The 23,802-nt window shown below is 44.7% G+C and overlaps 1 protein-coding gene across 3 annotated transcripts in view; it reads right to left on the minus strand.

The window, feature by feature from the left end:
* The window catches only part of sars2 (seryl-tRNA synthetase 2, mitochondrial), a gene marked incomplete at its 5' end in the record, with an annotated part of 83,945 nt that overhangs the window by 16,210 nt on the left and 43,933 nt on the right, over nt 1-23,802 (minus strand). For all 3 annotated transcript variants that reach the window (XM_084318479.1, XM_084318480.1, XM_084318478.1), the window contains 4 exons: nt 5,152-5,197; nt 6,755-6,863; nt 12,665-12,712; nt 14,456-14,561. In XM_084318479.1, coding sequence (XP_084174605.1) covers nt 5,152-5,197; nt 6,755-6,863; nt 12,665-12,712; nt 14,456-14,561 — 309 coding nt within the window. The remainder of the gene's footprint in view (nt 1-5,151; nt 5,198-6,754; nt 6,864-12,664; nt 12,713-14,455; nt 14,562-23,802) is intronic.

Raw genomic sequence — 23,802 nt, forward strand, 5'->3', positions numbered from 1 at the left:
AATAATTTGTGATGCCATCACAAACACTGGCATTTAAAGGTTACAAATAAAAAAAAAATGCCTGCACCAGAATGCAGGAAATGAAGTCTTTGTAACAAGAAATGTCCTGGTGGGGGACCCCCAGACCCCCTGCTTAAAAAGTGGCCTGACTGGGGCTATATTTTGCACTATATTTCCTGGCCTGAATGATTTCCCCAGTCCGGCCCTGGTTAAAAGCCTCCAATGATTATTAGTGTGTGTGCGTTAGAACGTGTGCATGTTTCAACCATACATTTCCATTTATAAAAAATAATAGTGGGGGTCGCGGCTCTCTGACCCCGTTATTTTTGGGTCGCGGCCTGAAAAGTTTGGGAACCCCTGCACTAGAGAGGGTGTTCCATCAGGCAGCACTAGAGAGGGTGTTCGTCAGGCAGCACTAGAGAGGGTGTTCGTCAGGCAGCACTAGAGAGGGTGTTCGTCAGGAAGCATTCAGGCAGCACTAGAGAGGGTGTTCGTCAGGCAGCACTAGAGAGGGTGTTCGTCAGGAAGCATTCAGGCAGCACTAGAGAGGGTGTTCCATCAGGCAGCACTAGAGGGTGTTCCATCAGGCAGCACTAGAGGGTGTTCGTCAGGCAGCACTAGAGGGTGTTCCATCAGGCAGCACTAGAGAGGGTGTTCGTCAGGCAGCACTAGAGAGGGTGTTCGTCAGGAAGCATTCAGGCAGCACTAGAGAGGGTGTTCCATCAGGCAGCACTAGAGAGGGTGTTCGTCAGGAAGCATTCAGGCAGCACTAGAGAGGGTGTTCGTCAGGCAGCACTAGAGAGGGTGTTCGTCAGGCAGCACTAGAGAGGGTGTTCGTCAGGAAGCATTCAGGCAGCACTAGAGAGGGTGTTCCATCAGGCAGCACTAGAGAGGGTGTTCGTCAGGCAGCACTAGAGAGGGTGTTCCATCAGGCAGCACTAGAGAGGGTGTTCGTCAGGCAGCACTAGAGGGTGTTCGTCAGGCAGCACTAGAGAGGGTGTTCCATCAGGCAGCACTAGAGGGTGTTCCATCAGGCAGCACTAGAGGGTGTTCGTCAGGCAGCACTAGAGAGGGTGTTCGTCAGGCAGCACTAGAGAGGGTGTTCGTCAGGCAGCACTAGAGAGGGTGTTCGTCAGGAAGCATTCAGGCAGCACTAGAGAGGGTGTTCCATCAGGCAGCACTAGAGAGGGTGTTCGTCAGGCAGCACTAGAGAGGGTGTTCCATCAGGCAGCACTAGAGAGGGTGTTCCATCAGGCAGCACTAGAGGGTGTTCGTCAGGCAGCACTAGAGGGTGTTCGTCAGGCAGCACTAGAGGGTGTTCCATCAGGCAGCACTAGAGGGTGTTCCATCAGGCAGCACTAGAGAGGGTGTTCGTCAGGCAGCACTAGAGAGGGTGTTCCATCAGGCAGCACTAGAGGGTGTTCGTCAGGCAGCACTAGAGGGTGTTCCATCAGGCAGCACTAGAGGGTGTTCGTCAGGCAGCACTAGAGGGTGTTCGTCAGGCAGCACTAGAGGGTGTTCGTCAGGCAGCACTAGAGGGTGTTCGTCAGGCAGCACTAGAGAGGGTGTTCCATCAGGAAGCACTAGAGAGGGTGTTCGTCAGGCAGCACTAGAGAGGGTGTTCCATCAGGAAGCACTAGAGAGGGTGTTCCATCAGGCAGCACTAGAGGGTGTTCGTCAGGCAGCACTAGAGGGTGTTCCATCAGGCAGCACTAGAGAGGGTGTTCCATCAGGCAGCACTAGAGAGGGTGTTCCATCAGGCAGCACTAGAGAGGGTGTTCCATCAGGCAGCACTAGAGAGGGTGTTCCATCAGGCAGCACTAGAGAGGGTGTTCGTCAGGCAGCACTAGAGGGTGTTCGTCAGGCAGCACTAGAGGGTGTTCCATCAGGCAGCACTAGAGGGTGTTCGTCAGGCAGCACTAGAGGGTGTTCGTCAGGCAGCACTAGAGGGTGTTCCATCAGGCAGCACTAGAGGGTGTTCGTCAGGCAGCACTAGAGGGTGTTCGTCAGGCAGCACTAGAGGGTGTTCGTCAGGCAGCACTAGAGAGGGTGTTCGTCAGGCAGCATTCAGGCAGCACTAGAGAGGGTGTTCGTCAGGCAGCACTAGAGGGTGTTCGTCAGGCAGCACTAGAGAGGGTGTTCGTCAGGCAGCACTAGAGAGGGTGTTCGTCAGGCAGCACTAGAGAGGGTGTTCGTCAGGAAGCATTCAGGCAGCACTAGAGAGGGTGTTCCATCAGGCAGCACTAGAGGGTGTTCGTCAGGCAGCACTAGAGAGGGTGTTAGTCAGGCAGCACTAGAGAGGGTGTTCGTCAGGCAGCACTAGAGAGGGTGTTCGTCAGGAAGCATTCAGGCAGCACTAGAGAGGGTGTTCCATCAGGCAGCACTAGAGAGGGTGTTCGTCAGGCAGCACTAGAGAGGGTGTTCGTCAGGAAGCACTAGAGAGGGTGTTCGTCAGGCAGCACTAGAGGGTGTTCGTCAGGCAGCACTAGAGAGGGTGTTCGTCAGGCAGCACTAGAGGGTGTTCCATCAGGCAGCACTAGAGAGGGTGTTCCATCAGGCAGCACTAGAGGGTGTTCCATCAGGCAGCACTAGAGGGTGTTCCATCAGGCAGCACTAGAGAGGGTGTTCCATCAGGCAGCACTAGAGAGGGTGTTCCATCAGGCAGCACTAGAGAGGGTGTTCGTCAGGCAGCACTAGAGAGGGTGTTCGTCAGGCAGCACTAGAGGGTGTTCCATCAGGCAGCACTAGAGAGGGTGTTCCATCAGGCAGCACTAGAGAGGGTGTTCCATCAGGCAGCACTAGAGAGGGTGTTCGTCAGGCAGCACTAGAGGGTGTTCGTCAGGCAGCACTAGAGGGTGTTCGTCAGGCAGCACTAGAGAGGGTGTTCGTCAGGCAGCACTAGAGAGGGTGTTCGTCAGGAAGCATTCAGGCAGCACTAGAGAGGGTGTTCCATCAGGCAGCACTAGAGAGGGTGTTCGTCAGGCAGCACTAGAGAGGGTGTTCGTCAGGCAGCACTAGAGAGGGTGTTCGTCAGGAAGCATTCAGGCAGCACTAGAGAGGGTGTTCCATCAGGCAGCACTAGAGAGGGTGTTCCATCAGGCAGCACTAGAGGGTGTTCGTCAGGCAGCACTAGAGAGGGTGTTCGTCAGGCAGCACTAGAGGGTGTTCCATCAGGCAGCACTAGAGGGTGTTCCATCAGGCAGCACTAGAGAGGGTGTTCCATCAGGCAGCACTAGAGGGTGTTCCATCAGGCAGCACTAGAGGGTGTTCGTCAGGCAGCACTAGAGGGTGTTCCATCAGGCAGCACTAGAGAGGGTGTTCGTCAGGCAGCACTAGAGGGTGTTCGTCAGGCAGCACTAGAGGGTGTTCGTCAGGCAGCACTAGAGAGGGTGTTCGTCAGGCAGCACTAGAGAGGGTGTTCGTCAGGAAGCATTCAGGCAGCACTAGAGAGGGTGTTCCATCAGGCAGCACTAGAGAGGGTGTTCGTCAGGCAGCACTAGAGAGGGTGTTCGTCAGGCAGCACTAGAGAGGGTGTTCCATCAGGCAGCACTAGAGGGTGTTCCATCAGGCAGCACTAGAGAGGGTGTTCCATCAGGCAGCACTAGAGAGGGTGTTCCATCAGGCAGCACTAGAGGGTGTTCGTCAGGCAGCACTAGAGAGGGTGTTCCATCAGGCAGCACTAGAGAGGGTGTTCGTCAGGCAGCACTAGAGGGTGTTCGTCAGGCAGCACTAGAGAGGGTGTTCGTCAGGCAGCACTAGAGGGTGTTCGTCAGGCAGCACTAGAGGGTGTTCGTCAGGCAGCACTAGAGAGGGTGTTCGTCAGGCAGCACTAGAGGGTGTTCGTCAGGCAGCACTAGAGGGTGTTCGTCAGGCAGCACTAGAGAGGGTGTTCGTCAGGCAGCACTAGAGGGTGTTCGTCAGGCAGCACTAGAGGGTGTTCGTCAGGCAGCACTAGAGAGGGTGTTCGTCAGGCAGCACTAGAGGGTGTTCGTCAGGCAGCACTAGAGAGGGTGTTCGTCAGGCAGCATTCAGGCAGCACTAGAGGGTGTTCGTCAGGCAGCACTAGAGGGTGTTCGTCAGGCAGCACTAGAGAGGGTGTTCGTCAGGCAGCACTAGAGAGGGTGTTCGTCAGGCAGCATTCAGGCAGCACTAGAGAGGGTGTTCGTCAGGCAGCATTATAATAATGCAGGACCTGTTCAGAGGTATTTAATTGGCATGCAACTATCCTCAATGTTTAGCGGTTAGCACACACGGTTACACACACACACACCGGAACACACACGCATGCATTGTTCTTTGTAGGATCGCAGATGCGATTCATCTCTGCGATTAACCCATCCCGTCGTCCTTCCCCCCAAGGGCAGCTGGGAGCAGACAGGCGTCGGCGAGGGCCGCGCCAGGGGACCAATCCAAGTGCTCCTGCCCGTCTTCGTCAAGGACGCCACAGCGTTAGCGATCTGTTGTTGTGCATGTTTTTCCATTGGGTTTATCTTATCGGGGGGAAACCCTTGCGAACACGAGGAGAACATGCAAACTCCACACAGAAAGGCCTGGGAGATACCCCACCTGGGTACCTGGGATCATGGAAACCTGGTCCCCAAGCGGGAATCGAACCCTGGACCTTCTTGCTGTGAGGCGACAGTGTTAACCACTACACCACCGTGCCGCCAGGCAGCATTCAGGAGGGTGTTCGTCAGGCAGCACTAGAGAGGGTGTTAGTCAGGCAGCACTAGAGAGGGTGTTCGTCAGGCAGCATTCAGGCAGCACTAGAGAGGGTGTTCGTCAGGCAGCACTAGAGAGGGTGTTAGTCAGGCAGCACTAGAGAGGGTGTTCGTCAGGCAGCATTCAGGCAGCACTAGAGAGGGTGTTCGTCAGGCAGCATTCAGGCAGCACTAGAGAGGGTGTTCGTCAGGCAGCATTCAATCCTTACTATGACAAAAGTGAAGAACACCCTCCCCAGGCTTATGTGCTGCTAAAAAATAATAGTATACATTCCTAATTATAATATCAATCTATATTGAAATCCAGCAGTGGGGGGGTGAAGGATGAATGTCAGTGAATCTGTTATTCTGCATCTGAGGTCATAATAACGAGGTCCTATGATCCACACACACAAGAAATTAACTGCCAATCAGAATAAGTGCTTCTCACCTGACAGGAAGGTCCTTCCAGTTCACTGCATGGTCCATGAAATAACCTGTGGAAATATATATATATATTTACTTTAACTACCTACCTCAAACTATAGGCTACCCATATAACTCTGTATGATAGCATGTACAATAATGCTGTATATACCATATATATATATATATATATATATATATATATATATATATATATATATATATATATATATATTTATTTATCCACATCTGTCTGAATATACCTGCATATAATCCCTTTTACATACCTGTAAATACTATATATATACATCTGATTATCATTATTACTCACTCAGTAGTAGTATATATACTCGAGTTTAATCACCTGTACATTGTATATAGCTATTTACGGTTACATTTGCACTCTGGTTAGATACCAATTCATCTTTGTTGTACTGTACTTGTATTGTATGATGACAATACATTTTAATCTAATCTAATCGAATCTAAAATGCCGGTAGAAAATATCAGGCTCTCTCTAAAGCAGATCTGGTCATTTAGGTTGTGGAATCACATAATCCTATGGGCTAGTTATACTACACATGCCACATCAATATTAACACCTATTAAAGGGGAACTATCTTATAAATGGCCATTTCCAGTGTTTAGCATTATTTTCTAGATATGTGGACTTATATTAATAGGATCTATGTTTCTAATTCTCAATTTGGCGCATTCTTCCAATTCTCATCTCACAATATTGTCCCTCACTCAAGTGAGTCATCTGAAATTTAGCGTATCTGTGATGTCAGAGGTTTCTCATCTGCATAATAACCAGCAGTGCGTTCCTGATATCAACTCCGATTGCACGCACGCTAATGACGCCACGTGCACGCGCATAAATGTCCCCTCGCTTGAGCACAGACAGTGCCTAATTGCCTCTACGAATGGAATGTAAGACATATCATTCACAAGTTAGGTGTGAATGTATCTGAGAACGTATTTAACACACCTGACGACCGGCGCTATTGATATGCAAAGTAGCCCAGGTGGGTACTTATAGCGAGTTGGAGAGTGCAGCGCATTCCTGTGTGCACGTGCGTGCCGTGCATGCGCTTCTGCTCAAATCTTTGGCTGCACTGAGTGCAGCCTCGTCCCATGAAGAACGCATCCCTGATAATAACGCCGGCCCCATCTATGCTTGTAGCCAACTGCCAGCTACCTGTATTACTCATTAACACATTGAGTGCCAGCAGGGGGCGCCAGAATTAGCGCTTGAATGCCAGCCTTTTTAGACTGATTTTCCGATATTTCATGATTTTCACGGAGCTATTTCTATATTCTCTCTCGCTCTCTCTCTCTGTCACTCAAATCGCATTCAGAGTATGGGCGGAGCCCAGCCTCAAAACGGCTTAAAATTTTGAGGTAGAAAAATGCTGTTTTCGAGTACTTGATTGAAAATACAAAACAATGAATTTCTTTTGAAAAAACCCTTACAGATGTGTTCCATAAACTCACAGGAATTGTGTAAAATTGCCCAAATAGTGAAATAAATAGTAAAATAGTTCCCCTTTAACATTCAGATATATCCTGATGATATTTGAGAAGGTATATAAGGTATATTTCAGCAGTAAGGAGCTGAGCTCTACCTGCTACTCCCACCTCTCCGGTGCCGGCCAGGTTGAGGTCTGGGAAGCGTGTGGGGTCCAGGGAGTAGACCTGGGAGCGATGGGCATGGGGTTGCATCCCACAGCCCTCCTGGAGGGGAGGACAGTCAGTTATTTATTAGGGGTGAGGAAGAAAAACGATATATCGCAATATTTTGTGTGCCGATAATCAATACAGTGACGCAAAGTATCAATATTTGTATTATTATTATTTCTTTGCTTGACAATCCCATTTTACTCAAATAAAAATGATTGGAATGAGGTAAGGCTGTCCCCGAAGCCTGTTTTTGGGATTCGAACTTCGTCAGGGTTTTTCGAACGGACGTTCGAACCGACGTTCGAACCTTCGTTTAAATCTTTTTTTTTAATATAAGAAATTTCACATTTTCTTTTTTTTTATAATTTTTTTATTTAATAAATATCCTCAAACTAAATCCTCAATTTGAATAAAGTGATTCATCTGATTAAATTAGTTTTTTTTTTTTATTAAATCAACTTTCCAGCCCCAGCCCAGGGAGAAGCCCCCGCCCAACTAAATCAACTTTCTTTAACTCATTGGGCGCCATTCACGAGAAAAGTCAGGTTAACTCGCCATCGCTTGAGCGCCAATCACGAGAAAAGTCGGGTTTTAATCGTTATTTCTTTTATTCGCTATTGCCAATCATAATTCATCTGGCAGCCTGTGCATACTGTTCTGAATGTGTCTGAGCTGGCAGACGGTCAATACCGTTCTCTAACGCCTTCGGCCGCTGTTGCACTCCATTTGAAACAATGTCGTTTGTTTTCTGGGCCGAGCTGAGCCGTGCGGGCGGGGTTTAAATACTCCGGCGGGACAATCGCTTACAACGATGCATCAACTAACCCCCCCCCTCGTTCATATGCAATGCTGGAGAACGTGGGACGGACCTCCGCGACCAGTACTTGGAATGGCGATCAGATAATTTGATTATTTTTTTTGCATTACATCAGAGACAAGGTAAGGACACTATATATCCAATCTTGCGCTGATCTGATATTTTTTTCTCCCGCGATCGAAGCTGTCTGTGTGGACTGTGTGTGCGGTTTACCATTGGTGGCGGTGGGGGGGCCCGGGGGGGCGCTGCAAGCCCCATTTCATGCGTGCATGAGGAAGGATAATAACGATAATCTAGCATTGATTTCAGGAAGATTCGATAATCAGGCGAAAAATGACAACGTGATAACTGGATTTTACTAAAGGGCTATTTTCGCGTCTTTTCCTGGGATTACTAAGAATCACCCAAACTATACTCATATTCAAAACGGTATAAAACGGAAATGTGCAGTTGAAAAAACAATCTGTTTTTTGCATGTTGACCAGAAGCAACTCACTGACAATCGACTGCGTTATTAGACCCATAGCTATAATATAAAATATAGGTTTAGCTCTACAAACAAGGTGAACGTTTACATGGGGTTAATCGAAAAAGAATCGATCTCGATTCATAGACCTATGCAATCTCATTTCTAAATTATGACGATTTTTTTTATAAAAAATTTTATTAAAAAAAGGCATTAAAATATATATATAATTTTTTTTTTAACTTTTTACCTTTATTTTTTTTATTATTATTATTACTTTTTTAAATGATGACGATTCTGACTTGAGTTATTTTGTATGTTACAAGAGACTTTTAAGTTTAAGTCAAGCACTTTGTTAGATTTGGATCAATCAGCCAGTATCAGCCTCTTCATCTGTTGGCTTGTGTTATCACTAGAGTTGTTCCGATACCGATACTGGTATCGGAAATGCCGCCGATACTGCCTAAAATGCTGGTATCGGTATCGGCGAGTACACGTAAATTCTAGCCTCCGATCCCATGATGTAATTTATCTCCTGCCGAGTCGTGCGGAGAGTGAGGATTATAAAATGAACATGTTTTAAAGTGTGATGCTGTGTCATTTTAACAGCAGATACTTTCTTAAATTCCATTGTCCCCGACAGTGCGGTGTGACGGGGAGCTCGGACGGGAATCGGGATGTGTTTGGCTGGTGTTATGATAGCATTAGCTGGAAAGATAGCTAGTTGGAACAACATCCGCTTTTAACGTTACATCAAATCAGATGATCGCCTGTCCTTTCTCGAGGACCTAACACTGTCCGTGACCGTCTATCAACAATAATGCACCCACGGTGAATTGTATTTAAGTTAAGTAGCTACGGACTAGCGTTAGCTGACTATTACTAACGTTATCTTAATGGCAATGCGGGAAGACGAGCTAGGTCAGTTAGCTTAGCTTGATAACGTTACCGTGTCTAAAGTTGGTGCTATTCACATAATCCAGCAATAATGGCTGCAGACCTGCAAGCAAAGTACAGCAAGTGCCAAAGGATAAGAGTCTGAGGCGGAGTTACAAAAGAGAATGTTGAATATTTATTTTGCATCAAAAATCACAACATGAACGTTCTATCTGCCACTAGCTTACAGACTGAATAGGGTATATCTGCAGAGCCACTGAGTAGCGAGTGCAACACCGTTTAATGTCCGTGTGGATCATTGGAGTAGGGTATATCTGCAGTGCTGCAGCTCATACTCATTGATTAATGATACTAATACAAATCTATACAATCACCTGTTATTGAATAAATACTATACGTTCTAGTTATTACTAAAAAACAGTATAACAGTATCTGAAAAAAAAAAAAAAAAAAAAAGTATAATTTATATAATTTTTTTTTAAATTTTTTTTTATGCACTGGTATCGGATAAATATCGGTATCGGCCGATACCCAAAGCTTAGGTATCGGAATCGGATCGGAAAGGGAAAAATGGTATCGGAACATCTCTAGTTATCACCTCTCCATCCGTTGACTCTGCGTTGTGTTTTAGCTCTCAGACGTCTCCTCATACTGGCTGTACAATCTTTGTCATTCCCCTTTAATGCAATCCGTAACCATAATAATTCACCACCTTCATGAGAATTCGACACTTGACAGCGTAATACCTTTCTCGAAAAACGTTGTTTATTACATAAACAAAAGCCTCAGATCAGATGTTATCAGATTGTATTGTCCTTGAAAAGTCTTTGGAAGAAAACTAAATTCATTATTCTAATGATTTCTCCTTTCACCCCGCTCGGTGGCCGTTGCGGCCTAGCTGTTATCCAAAAGCCTTCGCGGTTGTCGTGCCACGTCAGTCCCCCCCCCCCCCCCTTGCGAGGGGAGCAGGGAGCCATTTCAAAGTATCTGATCAACGTCCGCTAGCGTCAGCTTTGTGTCTAAAATCTAACTCATACACGGAAGAACACTCACATTATAATAGTCATCATCATCATTAATGACAGGCCCCGCCCCTCTTCTGGTTGTCATGTGACGCGCTGTGATGGCAACTGCTTGCAACCTTTAACACACATTAAAAACATCTATCTGCCTGATGCTGTTTCTTATCAGTTGTTTATGTGCTGATGGAATGCAGACACCCTGCTCTACAACACTGACTGCTGCTTGCCTCTAAACCGCCTCCACCCTGCACATCTACCTCTCTGACCTGGCCCCTTTAGATGCTGTCATCTCCCCCAATATACATTACATACATTGAAAAACCTCAATTTCCTTCAACTTTCATATAAGTTATGTTTAAGTTTAACACTTTGACTGCCATGAAACGTCTTTTCACGTCATTGCTGGCCATGCTCAAGTTGCCGGGGGACGCTGTACAGCGTCCTTATATCAATATTTCAAAAATCTGCGATCGGATTCATAATGCCCCTCCGCTGGCCTGAGATCCACCAGCAGGACCCACTGAGCTCTCTGGCGGTTCAGGAGCGCCATCTGGTGGCCGATCGGCGCAATCGCCAAACAGGATGTTGAATAGAGGTTGTCCTAGACGACCGTAGTACTTCCGGCGCTCGCTATAGGTCCCGCGACTCTGGCTCGTCACACTACACAGTGATCGATTGCCAATAACTCGATAAACAGCATGATTTGGACGTATATACCATTATACAAGCTGGAGATGGACCGGGTAAATTTACATCCCATAATGATAAGATTTCAACTCGACGATGATCGCCCAACGGCGCGCGGAGACTGGGGTGAGTTTCAGCGTGTAACGTTACCGTCTTCGATACTAACTGCTATTATCAACATTTGACCCACATTAGATGATTGGTATAACGCTGCCCACGGAATTATAAACGCCCCCTAGCCCATCCGGTCAACATCAGATGACGTGTAGTAACTTCTAGAAGTACGTCTAGTTGGAATTTTTTATATCGCGCCGATTGCCATAAAACTGTATTGCATCAGCAATATAATGCATTTGGGGCTATAGATCACGTTCTGGAGAAAGCTGCAGAAAGAGATGAAAACACTTATACATTAGACCATACTTTACTATGAATATGTGAATGAAAAAGTTTAACGTTGCTACACAATGAACAATACATATAGGACTTTGAATGGGCCCTAATAATGGCAATGTAGCAATAGAATTTAAAAAGTTATAGCCATGCAAAGAAGGGGTACTTCTCCATAGACAAATAGAGCCGGCAACCTATGGTATATCATTAATTTAACCCAAGGCAACCAAAGTGTTAAGTCAAAAAATAAGAATCGTGTGAGAGAATCGTGATCTCAATTCTCAATTCGCCCAGCCCTACGGGACACCCTTGCTGATTTTGAGGGGGCTTGATTTAAGTCCATCTGCAACAAGAGTCGGAGTTATTTCAGATAACTGCCAAACCAAGCCAAACCAATTTAAAGAAAGCTTGGCAAATCTTAATAAGGATAGCTTATTTAATAAAATAGTGTGATCCACGGCGGCACGGTGGTGTAGTGGTTAACACGGTCGCCTCACAGCTAGAAGGTCCAGGGTTCGATTCCCGCTTGGGGACCAGGTTTCCATGTTGCCAGGCACCCAGGTGGGGTATCTCCCAGGCCTTTGTGTGGAGTTTGCATGTTCTCCCCGTGCTCGCAAGGGTCCCCACATGCTTTTGACAAGTCTATAAAAAGTGCTGCACAATGCTTCAAGGTTGGTGACAATGTAATTTACAAGTGTGGTGGCTGTTACTGTGCTGTGTCCTGGTCTAAATCCTGACTGATGTGGATATTGAAGATTCTCCTCTTGTTCTCCTCCCTGGGTCTCAAGAGTTTTCCTTCAACCCATTTGTTGTCTAAACTAGGCATCTGCCTCCATCCAATCATAGAGTAGGACAGGGGAGGGAAGGGTACGCTACATGTACACACACACGCGCATGCACACAATTTTTTTTTTCTGAGCCAAACCAAGATGTGTAGTATATATACTGTATGTATAATATATAGTCTTTAGAGCTCTGTAGTATGAAGACATTTCAAAAAAGAACATGCCAACATTATTGGAAATGCGCTTACAGTCTTCTCCAGGCTAGCCTAGCTTAGCACGAATGAATGGAAGTGGATATGGACCAGCTAGCTTAGCTGTCTAGTCCGTATCTGCTGCCATTTATTTGTGCTAAGCTAGGCTAGCTTGCAGCTGGATAGCGTTCTACTAAATGCACAGAGAGGAAATTAGTATCTATCTTATTGTCTGACTCTGGAGAAGACAGTAAGCACATTTCCCATAATGTTGGCATGTTCCTTTAACACAAAAATAAATAAGAATCATGGCCTCAAAATCTAAATTTGTAAAGAATCTGAAAATGTGTATCGTTATAACCCTAATCTGGACCCAACAGTGAGAGCTGGGATAGAGAACAGAGTGAACTGTCGTGGAAATGTATCACTGCACGCTTCTACATTCATAATTGTACCCAAGTATGAGATTAATCAATAAACTATTGAATACATTAAATACGCAATTTGAGGGGCAGACACGTTTTAATTGATGACCGCAAATGACGACTAGTCCATAATTAGTCCATAATCTGCCATTAAAAAAACTGAGATACTCACAAACACTGCTGCCTTTAGCATGTCTGGTACCACCATGGGAATGAAGCCCTGCGGATGGAAAGTTTATTAGCTAATAATAGTCTTCACTCTCAACTATATGTTAATGGGATGAACATACAACCTTGTAAATTGTTATAAATAAATAAACAAATACATAAAGCTTAATCAGAATCATGGGTTTGTCAGGTTAATTTATAAACTGTTAACATAACATGTGGGTCAGGATTTATTCCGTTATTGTGACCAAATCAGTGCCATTCCACTTTTAAAAAGTATTCAAATTAATAACATTTAAAGGTCACATATTATGAAAAACTGTTCAGTGCTTGTGCACTATACATTTGGGTCTCTGCTGGGCCTAATAACAACTGTGAAATAAGACAACCCAGTCAGATACGTCTGGGTTACCTAGGTCAGAAAAAGTATAAGCCATTCAGATTTGACCATTTGATCTAAATTTCGTGAGCCAGACGCGTGAGAAGCAGGAAGACATGGCAGTTTGCTCGTAAGTAAACCTTCTATTTTTCCACTTAAAACAACATAATTTTAGGTGAGAAATAGGATATGCAATTGCTGGATCTTAAATCATATTTGATCGGCTAGGGCTGGGCGATATGGCCAAAAACGTTATCGCGATAAAATTATAAAATTATTTTCATATAACTCGATATCGATAATTATTGTCGATATAATGTCTGTCAAGTTTAATTAACGTCTTATGCCCGGCGCCGATGGACGGGCTATTAATAGACTTGTTTTGCTGCTGCGAATGTCTCGAGAGTCGAGTTGATGTCGTCATCAGTCCACGCACGTTAGCAGTTAGCCAGAGCGAGCGGAGTATCTCATGACAATGTACTAAATATGACCATAAAATACTCTGTTCCGCCCCAATACATTGCAACGACGTCCACCGTATACCCCACACTACTATAACAGTTACCCTCAGAATTCAAAACACACACCAACTCGGCAGGTAAACTGTAAAATAGCGCCGTGCAAGCTAATTAGCCTAGCCAGCCTTGTTTACTGAGTCCTACCTCCGGGTCTCCTTCCGCTGTCGGCCATCTCCTTCACTGATTGGTTGTTAGTGCGTGTGCTCATATCCAAGCTTGGGAAATCGATATATCGAAACTTTGCGACCACATTTCATGTTTATTTCGAGGAAATAATTTATCGCGATAGTTATCGTTATCGTTTTATCGCCCAGCCCTATGATCGGCAACACCTAGTATGACAGTTTGATCTGAATTTCATGAGCCAGACGCCACTGTGCGCGTGCACTTGGGTGTGAGAAGCACCAGCTCATTTGCATTTAAAGCTACAAGCACAGAAACAGTCCGTTGAGAACAGGACTGAAACAGAGGGGTACAGAGGCATGCTAGAATGCATAATCTGAGTGGTATTTTCAGCAAGAGAAACTTCAAATACATGTTTAGGGCACCTCAGAGACCTATATGAACTTGTTAAAAAGGAGTATAATTTGTGACCTTTAAATCAGACCACGGTCAAAATGTATTATTTTAAGATGCATCGAATCTCTGAGTTAATAATTATAATTAAATTGAAGTTTAATTGAAATAGAACACTGAATAGAATAGAAAGCGGAGTCAATTGACCCCAACACTGTATAATATACATTCATTTAAGCAGACTATCTTTGCACATGCACACACACACACGTACATCATAGAGTACATCACTTCAACAAGGTAATGATACAATAAGCAGTACGATATAAGTGACAAATACTGTACTGACCATTTGAAGAGAATGATTGATATAAGGCCTCACCCGTTGTTGCAGGGTATCCATGGTGAAGTTCTGTAGAGCAGTCTGCAGTCTGGCGCCCGCTCCCCTCAGATAGTATGTCCTGTGTCCTGACACATGGGCTAGGTGCCTGGCAGGAGTACACAGGGACAAACCATCTCACATGAGAATAGGGGGAGGAGGGGGCATTGAATGTGTCTATAGTCAGGGCTTCTGTTATTATTATTGTTGTTTCTTTACCAGGAAAATCTGTTGAAGTCCGCCATATTTAAATCTCTCCAGTAGGGCTGACTCCTATTAGTCGAATAGTCGACTAATGGATCGAAAGGAGCCGTAGTCGACTGCCAACCTCTTAGTCGAATGCAAAAAAAATATATATATATATATTTTTTTGTATCATTCTTTCCTAAATAAAATAGGCCTAGAAGTGTGGCTAACGCTAATGGCACGCATACCAGAGGCTAACTGCCTAAGAAAACAGGCACAGAGGCATTGAAAGAGGATTTCACCCATCTAATGAACACACTAGACTAGACAAATATCAAGATGTATCCATCAGTGGACCAATTGCATGCTTTTGCAGAGGACAAGAAGCCTTCCGTTGACTCCTTCAGACATTAAGCACCCCCACAGCCCAAATGGAATGATACAAAAATATATATATATACTTTTTTTTTTCTATATATATTTTTTTTTCATAGTCGACTAATAGTCGACTATCGGCTAATTTCGGCCAATCAAAGTAGACTATCCAAATCCTTAGTCGGGGACAGCACTACTCTCCCGTCATAACGTCTTGTGGCCGGTAGCCTGCTTGATCCCCAATGTGCCAGCAGAGAGATTCTCTCTCTCTGTTTCTCTGTAGCGGAGTTGTGTGTGTGTGTGTGTGTGTGGGCGGCTGGGCCCTGTCCATGGTGCTGAACTAGACAGCGGAGCTACGCCACTCACATAGGCAACAGCTCACAGGCAATAGTCAAGTATTCTGTCAAAAGCATTATGGCTAAGCTAGTCTAACACGAGTTATGCACAATCTATTGACGGGACTTGTTTTATTTGGAATATAATGTATAAGCAAAGTAGCCTACTTTTCAATAAAGAATATTATATATCTACATGCATTGATGATGCCATTCTTGATATAGCCTATCAATTGTTTTTAAGCTCAATAAACACAGATCATATTTGACCGGAGATTTGACCATTTGTCCAGGACATTTAAATCTTCCAGGACACATGAACCTGCACCAACAGAAACCCTGCTATAATCTTAATATGCAATATTATTCAGGATTTTGGATTTTCTCATATTTAGTCAGTCTAGGTGTATCAAAGGTCAGTCTAGGTGTATCAAAGGTCAGTCTAGGTGCATAAAAGGTCAGTCTAGGTGCATCAAAGGTCAGTCTAGGTGCTTCAAAGGTCAGTCTAGGTGTATCAAAGGTCAGTCTAGGTCAGTGCATGTGAGCGGATCGGCGCGGGTGAGAAATCCGCTCTTCGCTCTTTAAAGCTTGGTCCGCTCCGCTAATTGCTCATGTTGATCCCGCCGCCACACCGCTCAGCGCGCCGCCAGCGCTCAACTTCATTTTGGCATCAAGCGCTCCTCGCACCACCCCGCTCAGCAGAAAAAAAATTACAGCGGGGGAAATAAAAGAAAGTGCTGTTTTCCTGAAATTGGCTAATTAAACACATCGGATTTCCTGAAGGCCTTCGTTTCGAGCATGCGTAAATTCTTGATTTCGTTATTTAAAATATCATAGAATAATGAAAACAGACAGACCCAGTTTAAATGTATCAACCGAATATGGTATTTTTTTTAATTTACCACTGCACCATGGGCAGGGCACCACCAACTTAGACATTCAACGCAGTGACGGAAAAAACTAATTATGCACAGCCCTCGGCATATACAGTACCTTGTATTATCCGACGTAGCTAATTGAATTACACTGTAGGCCTATACCTTTTTGCATACTGTTAATAAAGTATTAAATCAACCAATCAATCTGAGGTAGAACATAATCACTGACAGTGACAGCCAGGGCAGCATAAGACGGATACAAAATTACGTGTATGACATGAGCCTCAGAGGAGGCCGTAATAGGCCTAAGGCCTTGGCTTAGCCACTGAAGACAATTAATGCAACAGGCTTGTTATCAAACGAACTCAGGAAATCACATAGCTAATATGCCTATGAAAATAAAAATATAACTTACTCGACATAACTGTCTACAAAGTGTCTCACAGTAAAACACAAACGAAAATGTGCAAGTTCCCTATAGCCTTTGAAAAACTCGAATACAATCAACCAATATAAAAGTGCTGTTGGATATGCTACATTTATATAAATGTATAAAATCTAAAACAGAGTGCTACATTCTTATGTATAAAATAAAAAATAATGGCCATTAACTTTAGGCAGGCCTATTGCATTTTGCAATAAAGTAGGATATTATAGGCTATTCGTTTTTGTCACTTTGTGCATTTTAAACAAAATAAAACAATGCTCATGTGCCTATATCTGCCATGCAGTGCCACGGCAGCTACATTATCTTTGAGTTCACTTTCAAGAACACGAGTTTAGCCAATGTCTGAGGCTTCAAACTCATGCGGTGATTTCTTGACATCAAACCAGCAGCGGAAAACACCCTCTCTGCGCTCGCAGAGCCACTGGGAATACTGAACACTTTGCGGGCAACTTTACTCAGGCGTGGAAGGGACTTGGAATTTTGTTTCCAAAATGCAATGACATCTTTGACATTGTCAGGGTTTGATCTTGGGGACGAGAGGTAGGTTTCAACTTCAGTTTTCGCATTGCCTCCTCCCGTGGGCTGATTCTCTGAGAAGTATGATCCAAATATACGAGGCCTCTTGATTTCTTCGGGCACGTCAGATTCTCCGCCGTCGGACTCGGGTTGACCTGCTGCCTCTCCAGCACCAGCGACTGCTGCGGTCATCTCCTCTGTTTCTTTGACGAGGAGGTCGCGTATTTCTCCAAGTTTATTACAAACCAACTCATCACGGATTATCCACTCTGTTTTGAAACGAGGATCTAACAGCGACGCGAAGAGGAGGTGTTTATCATCATAGTACATTCTGAAGCGAGTGGACACGTTATTGGACAGTGTTTCCGCGAAAGAAGCTATTCCTAATGGAAGGGCAGCGTTGTTGTTGACAAGCAGGGATTTGAGCTCGCCTACAGCCGGGAGAATCATGCCCAAATTCCCAAGCTCCCGTTGCATGTTGTCTGTGAGGTCAGCCAGCGGTGACAATACTTCAACAAGGTGATTGAGCCGACGCACGTCATTAAGTGTGAGAATAGCGGCAGTGGTTTTAAGTTTGCTCTGCCACAATGCATCTTTTTTGAATAGCTTTAGGACAGACTCCACCATGCGCAGCTGGCTGCTCCATCGCGTCGGGCAAGCAGTGGTGGGTCGTACACCCAGAGAGTCAGTTTCCTCCGTGTTCAGACAACTCTTACGCACACTTTTCACTAGCTTTCCCACTTTAACTAGCAGGCGATTGATATCATCATGCTCGTTAACTGCGTCTTTGATAGCTAACTGAAGCAGATGAATTGGGCATCGCAGGTGTAAACTTGATACGGTGAAGTACTGGTTTACCATAGCCTCTACAGTATTAGTGACCACGTCCACTTGGTTTTGCGAGAGCGCAGGTTCCTCCTCCGCTATTTCCTCCCCTTCCTCCACCACCAGTGCCACTTCATCATCATCATCTTTCTCCTCTTCTCCTTCAGCGTCAGGCAGGATGTTAAATGCCTTGACCATGTTGCTGGCACTGTCTGTCACCACACGAATCACGCGTTGATGAATGTTCCAATTTTTCAGCACACTTTCATACTTTTGATATATGCGATCTGCAGTGTGAGACCCTGTTATGTGCTCACAGCCTAACAGAACCGTGTGGCCCTTGAACGTCCCGTCGATAAAACTTGCCACAATAGCAAGGAAACTGTGGCCTCTTCTACTTGTCCAAATATCAGATGCAAGAACGAACCCTTCACCCATTCCTATGAGCTCTCGTAGTTTGACTTCCATCTCTTGTATGGCATGTGGCATAAGTGTGTCCCGGACAGTATTGTAGCAGGGCGGGGTGTAACCTGGTTGGGCCATGCCGGCAAAATGTCTCATACCTTCACGTTCTCCTTTACTTAAGGGGTCGTAATCCATGGATATCATTTTAAAAAACGCTTCATCCAGCTCCCTTTTTCTTTCACGTGTCACGTTAGGTGCCTTTTTTCCAGTGAGGAAATTGTGCAGCGAGTCACGCTGTTTCTCTTTTTGTTGCTGTTGCGTCTGGGCATCTAAAACAAATAATAAATGCATGCTTTATATTAGGTCTACAATACATTAAGCTGTAATAAGGCTACCAATTTCAAAATGGCTAATAATGACAAGTAACAAACCTTTGGATTTCTTCTCATTATGTTCGCGAAATATGTGGTCATGCTTCCTCCCAATGTGTCTCTTTAGATTCCAAGAAGAATCTCTTCCGACGGTAATATAGTCTGCACATTCTGTCTCCTCACCATCATCGTTAGTTGTTTTCACGATACATTGGAACTTATTATCTGTTACTTTTTTTAAATATTTAGCAAACACGGCCATGCTTTCACGTTGTGGGATTTCTTGTAAGCACATGCAGTTCTGTTTACAGGACGGACACTGAGGACAGGTGCATTGTGGACCGGTGCCATCTGGTCTGGTAGACGCCTCCCAGACCAGTGCCGTGCGCACTGAGGAGCGGACCTGAGCGGCTTGGAGCGGAGGAGAACTCTCGCTCCGGTCGTCGCGCCGACCCATTTTAAAACCCACTCCTCGCTCACGTCAAAACGGCCCGCTCCGCGCCCCGCGCCGCTCGCGCGCCGATCCGCTCACATGCACTGGTCTAGGTGCATCAAAGGTCAGTCTAGGTTATATACTTTCGTCGGATTTTCTTGGGGATTTGCAATACTATACATTTTTGGAAAGGATATTGTATAAGGATTCAGAAAATCCATGTTTCCATTTGCCCGGGTGAATTTTCAAAATGGCCACCGTAAAATGTAGGTTTTGTAATATGTCGGCTTCTAAATTAGCTAGAACATTGATTTGAACTGCTAAACCCACATTTTCAGGGTCAAGGAATCCAATGGTGCCAACAGGTAGAACTCACGAGGTAGAACTCACCAAATGCATGTTAACATAACTTTTATTGAGGACTTAACAGATAATTGACATTAACTGATTGGAAACTGACATCAACTTCAGTATCATGACCACAGAAAAGAAGTAACCTTCTTCATTAGACTATTATGTGATAGATTATGTGAATGTATACACATCTATACACCATCATCATCACTTCCATCCATCACGGCATAAGAATAATCGTCATTCTGGCACTGGCTACTGCACCGACATGTCAGTACAGGCTAAGTCTTTAGCTCTGCAGGAACATCTTCCAGAAGAATAGTTAGCTTTACATCTGCATTGGACCATCTCAATGATGGCTTTCAGGGCTGGGAGGACCTCTCTGGTTGTTGGCTTCATGCCATCTGAATATTTGAAGTACCCATTGTGCAGGGGGTCTAGCTGCGGATCTTGCAGAGCAATGGCTGCCTGTGCCCATACCCTGGTTTGTACATGGACCCTCAAGATATGCTGCTTCAGAGCTGTGTGTTGGAGGGAGCTTGTCAATCTCTGCCCTGTGTTTACAGAACAGATGCCATCACAGTTCAGGGATTGTTTTGATGTTGATACCCTTGGGTTAGTAGGCTGCACATACAAAGGAAGCCAGTGTGGACAGCATTCCTTATGTCACTTCTGCTTCATCCAAAAGCATCTGAAAACCATTGATAATGTCTTCATCTGCTTTGAGATAGATCTGCAGCCAGGTTGCCTTGCCTATACGGGAGAACCTGCCTGTGTTGTTGGCCCCAGTGAATGCATGGAAAGCTGGCAAAGCCTTTGCTCTTTCTTTTCCTAGAGCTTGCCACAGTTGTTCAATCTGCACAACACCAGAGGGCAGAGGCCATCGAAATCAATGTGTTCTTCAGCAAGAGATCATAGTTTGCTGTGACTAGCACTAGAACATCTATCTGGTGAGAAGAACATCAACTGTGCATCAGCTGGGTTTCGGTGTGTTGCCAGCACAGCTTGGTGGATCAGCAGTGTGTCTGCTTCTTCATGGTTATTTCCTTCAAAGAGTAGGTCTTTGTTGCTCCTAGTGTGCCCAGAAGCTGACGTGATGATCAGCTTGGAGGATCCCCTGTTGTATTCTAGCATTTTGGCTGCAAGATAGTCAGTCAGATCGGCAGTTTTGCTAGTGCTAGGTTCTCGAAGAGCATGGAACAAATTTTTTCTCCAGCAAACTTTGTGGTATTGGACATAAATGGCATGTGCATCACCTGGTGAGATGCAGGTGGTCAGCCTGGTCTTCAGTGCAGTATTATGGGACCTTTCCACAGCATCTTTGAGATGTTTATCAGCATTCTCAGTCCTGACCTGCACAGTTGTTGGTCATCGTCCTTTTGGCAAAAGAAGCACTGTTCCTTATTCAGTGGACTTGTATAGGACCGTGTGAATGACGATGAAGCACAGAAATGGATGATCCAGACCTTTCAACATTTAGTTCTTCCTCTTTTCTGTCCACGCTTTTTGGCAGTGTAGTGTCCTGTGGTAAAAGAGTGTGTGTGCATTGCGGTCTCTTGCACGGTTGTATTTGGTCCTTGTTTGTTACATTTGAGTGACAGGAGCGATGCCAGACTGCCTGCTCTTTGTACAGTTTTTCTGGTGTGCAGTTCTCCAGTCGCCTTTGGATTTGAATCATTCAAACTGGCCCGCTCTTGAACTGCCTGCAGTACAAATCCATTGGACTCTAATTTAGGGTGTTGCACCAGGACTCCTTTCTTGTCATCAGACTGGCAGAGAATGCACTGCTTCCAGCTAACGGACTCCCCGGCTTGGCTTGACGCTTCTCTACCTTGTGACTCTTGACTCATGCTTAGAAACGGCAAAGACAGAACATATTGTCAAGCTAGTTGACAGGCAAAATTGATACATGATAAATACTCTACTCATTCAAACAATAGTCATGAATGACAAACTATAATTCATGTTAGCTAGCTTTGTTACAGTTGAAATCTAGGTAAAAAATAAGATAATACTTACTTACTGTATTATGTATCAGATGTATGTATCAGATGCTGTGTACAATAATCCTTTTGGGATGACACCTCAGAGATTGTAGGGCTGATGTGGTCCACAACAAATATCAGGAGAACATTAGAAGTCTGAGGCTACGTTTAGACGGAGAGAGTCTGAACCGAAACCGCAAAAGTCGTCTTACGGTCTCACTTTTAATTTTGCGTTTAGACTAGCGTTTTGGGATGGAATTCTCCGTGCAGACGAGGCTGTAACAACTCGAGACGACTGAGCCCCGCTGTCACACGATTGGCGCATATGTCACATGACGTGCTGTGAAGACCCGCCCTACTCTGCCTCTGATTCGCAGACTGTGGGTGGGGAATGTGATTGGACCAAAGCAGAGTCACTCACAGACAGTGGGTCCAGTCACGCCGCGGGACAGATTCTTGTGTATTTAAAAGTACTGTCAATGTAGCCTTCAGGTGATCGCCATGGATAGAATCAGACATGCTTTGTTTACGCTTCTAGGCTACTGGCGCATGCCTGTGATGTAAGCAGTACGCGCGACGAGAGCCTTGACAACCCTTTCGTCATCGTTTTATGCGGTTTGACAGTTTAGATGATAGCGCAAAGGTTTATCGTTTCTAGGAATTCCACCCTGGAAGGTAGTCTCACTTTTTTGCGGTTTCACCCCGTAAAAACGCTGTTTCCGTATAAACGAAAGGCACAATCCGATTTTTTTTTGCAGATTCACCTGCTAGCGTTTCCGTCTAAACAGGGCCTGAGGGGAAATAAAATATATTGATCTCATGATACTGTACATCACACACACGCGCGCGCACACACACATATATATAATATACACACACATATATTATACTATTTTCACTTCCTTGCAGTCTCAGCCTGCAGTTTAAAATGAAATATTTAATTGGACTTTAATTTCTAATTGACAAAAAAAGGCACTAATTTGCTCTACAAGCACACAGCGTTGACACAGCAATATAGAGGTTGCTTTGTTGCCTTCTGTAGAAGTCTGTAGAAGTCTGAAGAACAAGGCCGTTGCTAGGGAACAAAAAGTGTGAATTGTATTGGCCTTTTGCTGAATTTATAGATATTTTATATTTATCTATATACGATAATGATTTATTATAGACTATTTGACAAAAGATAATCAAATCAATTTGTTTTTGTATACTTTAAAAAAAATCTTGTATTTTGCATTTCTCCCAGTAATTTTCGACCCACTCATGCATCAAAGGGTTAATGTAACATGTAGAAGCTTTGTAACTACCACCATTGGATTCCTTGACCCTGAAAATGTAGGTTTAGAAGTTCAAATCAATGTTCTAGCTCATTTAGAAGCCAAGATATTACAAAACCTACATTTTACGGTGGCCATTTTGGAAATTCCAATATGGCCGCCTTATAGACATCTGGGCAAATGGAAACATGGATTTTCTGATTGCTTATACAATGCCCTTTCCAAAAATGTATAGTTTTGCTAATCCCCAAAAAAGTCGAACGAAAGTTTAAATCACTTTATAATGAACCTGACTAATACTGAAGCTTATAAATAACTTATCCTGTTTAAGGCAGAGATATGATTCAATGTCGGCTGTCGCCGAGATGTTGCCCATGGGAGCTAGACCGACATACTTCCACATCAGTTCGATGTGTGGGTTGTAGTACACCACCGAACCACTAGGTGGCTGTGCTGCATTGTGTTCTACTAATGGCTATATTTTCGGATCTCGGACAATCTTTCTTTGATTTGGTCCATGTTTGTAATGTAGTTAATCACGATCGATAATGGAATTCTCCGACCAAGCTCCCGAGATGATAAATGGTGAATATGGAACTACGTCAGGTCGATTTGACATGCAGTTGCATTTTTGGCCAGCTGCATGTAGGCGTCGCCGGTAGGCTTCGAGGGAGCTCAGCAGGCTCGCCACAACCTTCACAACCACTTTGACGTCAGAGTATAAATTAGGCATTAGTGTTGAGTTTTGGGGTCTTTCTAAGTTCCGTTTCTATGGTGGGAGGGCAGATGCCATTGAGAAAAGTGTGAAACCTATCAACAGAATTGCCATCCTTATACATTCTCTCATTGGGCTGTTAATCTATGAAATATTAGTGACATTTTAATATTCCCCATTTTTCCTGGGACCACCTGAAACCCTGCTCCATGACCTCTGGGGCCCCATGTTGAGAACCACTGTCTATGGC

The sequence above is a fragment of the Notolepis coatsorum genome (genome assembly GCF_963971535.1).
Source record: "Notolepis coatsorum genome assembly, chromosome: 1".
Lineage (NCBI taxonomy): Eukaryota > Metazoa > Chordata > Actinopteri > Aulopiformes > Paralepididae > Notolepis > Notolepis coatsorum.